The sequence below is a fragment of the Hemicordylus capensis genome, chromosome 1 (genome assembly GCF_027244095.1).
Source record: "Hemicordylus capensis ecotype Gifberg chromosome 1, rHemCap1.1.pri, whole genome shotgun sequence".
Lineage (NCBI taxonomy): Eukaryota > Metazoa > Chordata > Lepidosauria > Squamata > Cordylidae > Hemicordylus > Hemicordylus capensis.
The window spans coordinates 430,757,176-430,766,256 of NC_069657.1; the positions used below are offsets into that span (position 1 = coordinate 430,757,176).

General features: G+C 47.3%; 1 protein-coding gene across 1 annotated transcript in view; it reads right to left on the reverse strand.

Moving 5' to 3' along the window:
* The window catches only part of LOC128352397 (solute carrier family 22 member 7-like), a 42,490-nt gene extending 33,714 nt beyond the window's left edge, over positions 1–8,776 (reverse strand). The window contains 2 exon segments of the mRNA XM_053312964.1: positions 8,259–8,740; positions 8,743–8,776. Of these exon segments, the coding sequence (XP_053168939.1) occupies positions 8,259–8,740; positions 8,743–8,776 (516 nt within the window).
* Positions 8,777–9,081: the final 305 nt, after the last annotated feature.

The following is a 9,081-nucleotide window of genomic DNA, read 5'->3' on the forward strand; positions in this document are numbered from 1 at the left end:
GCAAATACGCATGAGCCGAAACATTTCGACACGCAACTTAACATGTTCCCACTCCACATATTTCTTTCCCCACTCCCCGCTCTGTCTCTAAAGCAGCTGCCCGGCACAGAGGCGAGCCAGCACCACCCAGGACAGACTAAGGAGGATTTGGAGGCCCCCAGCAGGTGTGGAGGCCCTGGACGTTGGCTCCGAAGTCCCCGGGGTAAGAGCGCCTCTGCTTGGGATTTGGACTACCAGCTGGGTTACAGCTCCCATTGCCTTTGGCCATGGAGTCTGGAGATGGCTTGATTGTGACTGATGCAAGTCAGATCAGGCAGCCAGCTCTCGAAGGTATTCACACATGCAGGCAAAAACCAGGCTAAGGAAGCCCTGCCCAGTTTTGCCTGCATTTGTGTACTGCTGGGATCAGGCCCGATGCTGGCGGCACCTCAGCAGCAAACATGCCTCTGGAGCCACCCTCTAGAACAGGCCTGCTCAGCTTCGGCCCTCCTGCAGATGTTGGCCTACAACTCCCATAATTCCTGGCTATTGGCTACTGTGGCTGGGGATTATGGGAGTTGTAGTCCAAAAACAGCTGGGGGGCCTAAATTGAGCAGGCCTGCTCTAGAATGAGGTTAGGAGAGTGAGGGCTATGCTAACCCCCTTTCTGTGATCTGCTTGCAGCCAAGGCTGGCAGACTGCAGGGATCCCAGCTAGCTCTGGGGAGGGGAGAGGGGATCCCCATAATGTGTACTTGCGCTGTGCAATGGGGCACTCCAGGGGGCCAGGTGATGCATCCCGGCACCCTGACTCCCCCAAGCTACTGGCAGCAGCCGGTAATCGTCTGGGCGGGTGATCTGCCCACTGAAGAGGGAGCCCTCGATCGTCTGCAGGGAAGTAAGCATTTTAAGGCTCCCTCCCCGCTAACTCTCTTGCCCTTTCTCACTCATCACACTATCTTTGCATGCTCTCCATCTGTCTGTATTTGTAGGTCGGTTACATCAGGGTTTCTTAACCTTGGGCCCTCAGATGTTGTTGGACTACAACTCCCACCATCCCCAGACATGGCCTTTGTGGCTGAGGATGGTGGGAGTTGTAGTCCAACAACATCTGGGGGCCCAAGGTTAAGAAACCCTGTGTTACATATTGTTGATTATTGGTAGCAAATACACTGGAATAGTAGAGAGAACTCCTTCAGATTCTGCTTGAAGTTGACCTCTTTATACTCAGCTGTTGTATCCACATTTCCAGTTGTAGTCCAACAACATCTGGGGACCCAACTTTGAGAGCCCCCGCTGTAAAGAGAAGGTCAGAATATAAAATCGAAATACTGATAATATTGTAGTTGAACCAGGATTACATCAGCAGGAACATTCTTTTGATTTTCTAATTTCTTTCCTTCAACTCTCTCTGGCTTGCAGACTTGCCTGGGAAGAGGCATGTTAGCCAAGGATAAAACATTAACCCTCAGACAGCTTCCAGGAGGTTGAATGATGAGTCTGAACCTGGCATGACAAAGCACTAAGTTAATGTGCTGAGAAGTGTGAGAGTTTGTAATTATTGATGAATTGATAAGGTGATAGCACTGGAATAGATGGCTTTTAAAGGGGATTCGACAGATTCATGGAAGATGAACCAATCAATGGTCACGATAGCTCCATGGAAACTCCACATTCAGAGACAGTTCACCTCTGAACCCCAGGTAAATGAGAAGGGAGGGTTATTGCCTTCATATTGTTGTAAACCACCCAGAGACTTGCATTTTGGGCAGTATACAAATGTATTAAATAAATAGAATAAATAAATATCCTATTTGCAGGCTTCTCATGAGTATCTAGATGGCCAATTTGAACTAGATAGACGTTCCATATTACATAAGAAGATAAGAAGAGCCTTGCTGGATTAGGCCCAAGGGCCAACATCCTGATTCCCACAGTGGCCTACCAGATGCCTCAGGGAAGCCCACAAGAAGGAGGTGAAGGCATGCCTCCTCTGCTGCAATTGCTCCCCGGTCTCTGAGCCTAGAGAGAGCCCTCCGCCACCAAGATAAGTAGCTATTGATAGACCTGCCCTCCATGAATTTGTTTAAGCCCCTCTTAAAGCTATCCAAGCTGGTGGCCATCACCACATCCCATGGCAGAGAACTCCCTAGATTAATTGTGCAATGTGTGAAAAGGTACTTCCTGTTCTCGGAAATGCCTAAATTTCCTAGCAATCCTTTTCGTGGGATGCCCCCTGGTTGTAGTGTTGTGTGTGAGAGAAATAAACATCTTGCTCTCCACTCTCTCCACATCATTCATACTGTTGTGAACTACACCTGGTTTTGCACTCTGTACATGCTCAGAGGGAAAGAGGCAAAGTCACATCATACACAAACTGAATTGGTTCTTGGAGTTGGTGACTATGTAGGATCTGGGCACGCAAACAGAGATAGAGAGAGACACAGAAAGTTCAATGGGCTTTATTATAAAAAGTTGCTCATCAGGACAAAATAAAAACATGTTTCCGATTCAAAGTGTAGTGTAATGTGCCTAACTAACATATGTCTGTGCAATCAGTAATTACAGCCATCTAATAATCTAACAAATCCTAATAAAACATTTAGAGAGAAGAAGGAAGGAGGGAGGGCTTAGGAGAGGGATGGCAGTGATTAGTAGAAAGGAGGGAAGAGGGATCCAAGGCTTGTGAAGGCAGCATATTACCAGGATCAGAGGCTTGAGAAGGGTGGATCTTTCAGCTGAAGGAGCGAGGCTGTGGCTGGGGACAGGAGCTTTTAGAGTGATGATCAAGCATGCAGTTTGCTCAGAGCAAGGCTGAGAGTCAGAGCACCATGGCTGGGGAAGTCTTGACTTCTCACTGCGCAGCAGAAGTCACAGAGTTCCTGTCCATGGACAGAGCTCCTGCTTGTTGCCCCACAGCTTAGCAGCAAACTCTGGGATGGCTCTTGAGCAAGTATGCTTGTTAGGCAAGATTGCTAGGGAGTATCATTGCAGGGGAGTCTTGACTTCTTACTGTGCAGCAGAAGTCACAAACAGACAGTCCCTTCTCCCTGGAAAGAGTTCCTGCCTCTAGCCCCGTGGCTTGGGCAGCAAACCCTTGGATTGCTCATGAGCAGATCTTGCTTGTAGGCACAAGATTGCTAGATCTCTGTCCAGTAAGCCTCATTCTTTATAGTTGTATCTTCCTTTGATCCCCATAGAGTCTACTTGAAATCTCCTCACCCTTCCTGGGTCCCAAAAGGTGACAACTTGTTGTTACCTTCTGGATATTGTCTTTTAATTATTCAGGCAGTCCAGGGAGATCTGAATCCCATCTTCTGTAAGCTGTAAGCTTAGAAGGGTGGTGGGGGGACATTGCCCAAAGCAAATCTGCATCTCTGAGCTGCAAATAGGCACCTTCTCTTCTCCCAGATTTGCCAGCCTGGTCCCAAAAGGTATTAAAAGGTGTTAGTACAAGGATTTAATCTACAGGTGTTTTCTTTGTGTGCATTTACCTAGAGTGGAATTTCTATAGGGAGCAATTGAGTATAGCAGAGCAATCATTGACAAAGATTAATATAGACACTGCAGGAGGAAGTGAGAGCTCAGCTTCTCACTTCTTCCAGACATTATCTGATATTGGGTTAGATTTTAACATTTGGATTGTTCTGGCCTGGCTTTTGTGCTTCTTTGAGTACCCATTTCACAATACAATGCTGGATCGCCTCTTCCTTCACAGAGCAGTTGAGACCTGGGTGTCAGTTCACCCTGAGTCCAGGCATTTAATTCATTTCTTAATAAAATGAAATCAGACACAGGCCTGAATTCCATATACTTCTGAGTTGGTATCTCTGGGTCTAATGTGGGTGGGGGGGCGTCCCCAACATATTATTTACAAACCTATATCATGACATCTCTTAGCTACCTTTTTCCTAAACCAAAACCAAATGCTGTAGTCTTTCCTCTTAGGGTAGGAGCTCTAAGTGTCTGATAATATTGCTTGCCCTCTTCTGCACCTTTTCCAGTTCTATCTTCAGATATGTTCAAAGCGTTCACACAATATCCCAATGATATCATATTCTCTGCACACATGCTGCAGCAAGCTTCTACACTACTTCCTAGTGTGATTTTATCCTCTGTACACATGCAGAGAGCTCATGTGATTTTCACAACTCTACCTGCTGGCCAGGTCTCTTTCATTCCAAGAAGAACCCTTATCTTTCCTCAGTCTCCAGAAATGTAGTGGGTAGGTTCTTCTCAGAATGCAAGTGCTGGCCTGTAGATGGCATAGCAAAAATTTCAAAGGTCCTTGCTCGACATGTGAACATTTAAGGCTGAAGTGGTTTAACTTGTGAGGATGGTAATTATCAATTAAGATTATAGTGAAAGGAAGCAGGCAGATTAGTTCTTGCCAGAACAACTTGTTTCTTTTTTAAAAAGGAAATGCAGGAGGACCAGTTTGGACTGGAGCCAGATTGTCCCAGCAAGTTTATCCATCCTGACTAAAAGTAGCTGGTAGGAGGCAATTTAAATTAGGAAATTGGTATAGATGCAAAAGGTTAAACCCACATCCCCCTGGTACCACAGTCTTCATCCGAATTGTCCCTCCAAAGCTGCAATTAGCCCCAGAGGGAAAATGTAAACAAAGAGTTGTGCTGTTCAGAGGGGGTCAGTTTTATATGGAAATTCTGCATGGGAGCAAAGGGTTAGATTCAAATCACACACAGAGATCGAGCTTCTTTGGAAAGAAAAGGGATAGGGGGCGGAGGAGAGAGAGAGAGAGATCCAATCCTGGAATTCAGAATCCCCATGTCACTTCTACTTTGGTTCTGAGTAATAAATAGATGGAAGATCACCTAAGAAACACACCTAAGTTGCCCCAAGCACTTCAGAAGTGGAGTACAATTTAAAAGCAATACATTAATATATGAAGCTGCCTTCCTTGTTAGCTCAGTGCTGATGCTCTCCACACAAACAATGTGGAGAGCCGGATGGGGTTAGGCAGGGAGAGAGGGCCAAGCCCACTCTCCCCGCACACAGGCACACACAGAGCCCTGGGCAGCTGGATCGACCACCCACATGATTACCAGCTCCGTCATGGAGCCAGTAGGGCCTGCGAGGCTCAGGGGCCTCCTGGCCCCCGAAAGCCCCAGGATCCCCCATGCAAGGGCACAGGGCATTCTGGAGAGACCTCCAAGGCTTGTTTTAGCCTCCTTGCAGGGGTCTCCTAGCAAGTCACCACAGCTCGGAGCGATTCATGATAACCAAAATGGAGTTAGCGGAGCACTTGCTCCGCAAACCTCATTTAAAGGGGAGGACTTAAGCGGGCTAACCGCCAAGAGCCACACAGCTCCCGGCAGTTCCCACAACCACAGGAAAGCGGGCTGGGCTCCCTTAGCCTGCTTTCCTGCAGTCGTGAGAATAGCCTCATGCTGTGGAGGCTCTTCGCTTATGGCAGAGTGGGCAATGCCCACCCCCCAAAAGGCCAACATATCCAAAGAATCTAATAAAAATGGTCCAAAAACAATAATAATGGCCAGCCATTCTGTCCTCTGCCAGCATTTCAGGTCTGGCTGACTCAGTCACTGCAGCCCTGCACTTCCCTGCCTGTAGCTTGCAAGCTTGCAGTGTTGACATATAGTGGGCGCCGGTAGTAAAATTCCTTAAACACCTATAAGAGCCCACGAAACAGTTTCACATAACCGTGTTCATAAGGCAGGAGCCAATCCCATGGCTTGCCTTTGTTGTCAAAAGCTGGGCTGAATGCAAATAGCCCTATCAGGAAGACATCATACTGACTGACAGCTCCCTCTGCCGCTGACTAGCAATCAGTGTGGCCGGGGGCAGTCCTTGTTCTAGTCTTCTCAAGGAAGTGAGCGGCAATCGCTATTTTGTTCACTCTTGGATGGACAGTGTGCTAAGAGCAGAGCTTGCTGAGAGACCATTGAGCCTCAGATTATGTGAGTTAAGTTTATGTAATTGTCAGATTGTGTGCGTTTGGGCACCTTTGAGGAACTAATCGACACAAAACAAAACGTGTAGGTAGCCCCCTGCATCTCTCCTCAGGTCTGTACCTGAAGCGATCGCTTTGCCCTACCACATGAAAGGGCCACTCCTGCTAAATGCATGCTTTATTTGCACTTTTATTATCATGAACTTGCAATAATTACTAATTTCCCGCCAGGTCTGCCATGATTTAAAAAACATCATTTCACAAATTGGGAATCTAATCTTCCCATAGTTGCAGTCTGCAGATATTTCCTATCATCATTTGGACAGTTTTATTTATAAAAGAGAAGGGGTAGCTAAGAAGCTTTTTACACCCGCCTCCCTAGTTATGCACTCTGGGGCCCTGCCAAGCCACATCCCCCCCCCTCCTCCTCTGCATTCACTCAGCCCTCCAATTTCTTTGTGTGGGACAGTGGAATAGGCATGGCCCCTCCCGCCCCTGGAAAGAGCAAGCTGCAAATGTGAGAAATCATTATAAGCCCCTCATGCTAGTACTATGTGGAAATAACAACTTGATTTGTGGAGGGTTTTTGGGTGGGTTTTTTGTTTGTTTTTAGCATTTTGAAATACACCAAAGCTGCAGAGCCAGGCAGATGGTTTTCTAGGCATTCAGGGCTACAAGTAAAAAGCGAGAGGGAAATGATCGATACATATTTTAAAACTCTCTGTTAGGCATTTCTGAAATAGTAAAAAGGGGCAGGTGGGCCAGGCTTCCAGAGAGGCCTATGCATAGGCCTCGCTGAATGAAGCCTGAAGCGCTCCAGGCAGGCCTTGGAGATCGGCAGGAGCAGAGAGTCAAGGAAGGGTTAACTTTCCTCCCAGCCCTATTGGGTCTCCTGGAGTCTTGTGCTCCTCCCACGCTTGGAATTTGTAGGGAACTGCAGAGCCCAGGAAGCTGGCTGTTGGGCTGAGGGTCTCCCTCCAAGGAAAGTAAAACACTTGCTGTTTGAAAGTAAACCCTTTGCTGTTTGTTGTGTGTGTGTGATTTGCTCCCCTTGGTCAAGCTACCATGTTGCTCGCTCTCCCCCCCCCCCAATGAACTGTGTGTGTGTTGCACATGGGAGAGAATTCCCATCCTCTCTGTGTGTGTGTGTGAGAGAGAGACAATTCTTAAGCTTTAAAAAACAACCAACAAAACATTTTCAAAGTATGCCAAAACATGTACTCATGGCATGTTTTTATAACTGTCTGAAAATGGGTGTCCTTGAGTGCAGAGGCTTTTACAGGTATGTTCACTGGAATGACATAGCCACCTAATGGCGCAGTGGGGAAGTAAGTTGCCTAGGGAGCAAGAGCTTGCTGGTTCAAATCCCCACTGCTATGTTTCCCAGATTCCTATATCAGGCAGCAGTGATATAGGAAGATGCTAAAAGACATTATCTCATACTGCATTGGAGGAGGCAATGGTAATCCCCTCCTGTATTCTATCAAAGAAAACCACATGGCTCTGTGGTCTCCAGAAGTCGACACCGACCCAATGGCACAACTTTACCTTTTACTTTCTATATGCCCACAGCAGTTAGTGTTGTTGTGTTTTGTTTTTTTGCTCCACCCCTACACCACCCACTTTGGCTCTGCCCACCTTGCCTGGCGCCCACACAGTCCCAGGAGTCACCAGCCGCCACTGGCCTCATGGTCTACTCTGACTGGCAGCAGCTTCCTGGGGTCTCAGGCCGAGGCATTTTCCATCATTTACTACCTAAGGCTTTTTAAGCTGAAGACTCCAAGGATTGAACCTGGAACCTTCTGTGTGCATCGGATTATTGTTATTAGAAATACGTATATACCACTTTCCTACCAAAAAAAAAAGTTCTCAAAGCAGTTTACATAGCAAAAGGAATGAGAAGATGGTTCCCTCTCCCAAAGGGGATCACACAAGGGGGACACCAGCCACAGCCCCTGAAGAAATGCTGGGCTGGGGTTGGACAGGGACAGCTGCTCTCCCCCTGCCAAATAAGAGGTCATCACTTTAAGCAGATGTTCTATCACTGAGCTATAGCCCATCCTCAATAAAGAAGCTGTCTTGTTAGCTCAATATTGTCTGTTCTGACCTGCTGCTTGCCAGGGTGTCAGGCAGAGGGCCTTTCCTTTCCCATCATCTACTATTCAGTGCTTCTTTTTTAAGCTAAAGACACCACAGTTTGAACCTGGGACCTTCTGCGTGCAAAGCAGGTGCTTTGCCACTGAGCCTCAGCCCATCTTCAATAAGCATTTTCCTCATCTCAGTTCTTCAACCCATTGCTTGCCTTAGTTGCATTTTCAGAGAATTGCAAGACTGAAAGGAAGGCTTACCTGCGTGGCTACAGTGGAAGTGAACTGTGAGTGGTCGTAGACCCATCCATGCTGGCACTTCTGGACAGATGTGGCATTGGCTGACTCCCTGGTAGAATTAAGTAACAGGTGAAACTGCGGCTCAGAGAACATCTCACAGGAGCTGAAGGCTTCTTCAGAATCCCTGGGGATGCTGATCAGCAGAACCTCTTCATCAGTGAGGTTGGCAAACTGGTCCTGATGCGGGATGGCACAGTGATGGGGTGGAATAGCAGCCAGGAAATTGTGCAGCAAGAAATGCAAGGGAAGAATGAGCCTTGAGAGACAAAGCAGGAGCAAGAGCATGATCTGGAATTTGCCAAAGCCTCCAGCCTCTTCAAGGAGATCTTCGAAGTTCATTTTTGCCAGGATGCTCCTTTCCTCATAGGGATTGAGGCACTGGCAAAGGAGACCCTGACAGATCTTCTGTTGGAGGAGAGGAACATCCCAGGACTCTTCACACTGTCGTCTCCTTGGACTTTGAAATGCAGATCAAGCATCTGGCCCTTACCAGGGGGTTGAGCCAAAGGATCTTTCAGGGCTGTTCAGTTATGAGTGGAATTACAATCACTGAGGCAGGCAGAAGAGCAGGGGGGAGGAGAGGTGTCCAAAAGAAACTGCATGGGTTGTGTTAGGGGGCAGGAGAATGTTTAACACATCCCGTCTTACCAGTTGACTAATAAGCTTTGGTATTGTCTGAAATCAAGCCAGCAATAAAATGGATAATGGCGGTCTTCCAATTCTTGTCCCTGAAGTTAAACGCTAGCCCATGAAAATCACCATCAGATGCTATAATAGACAAGGA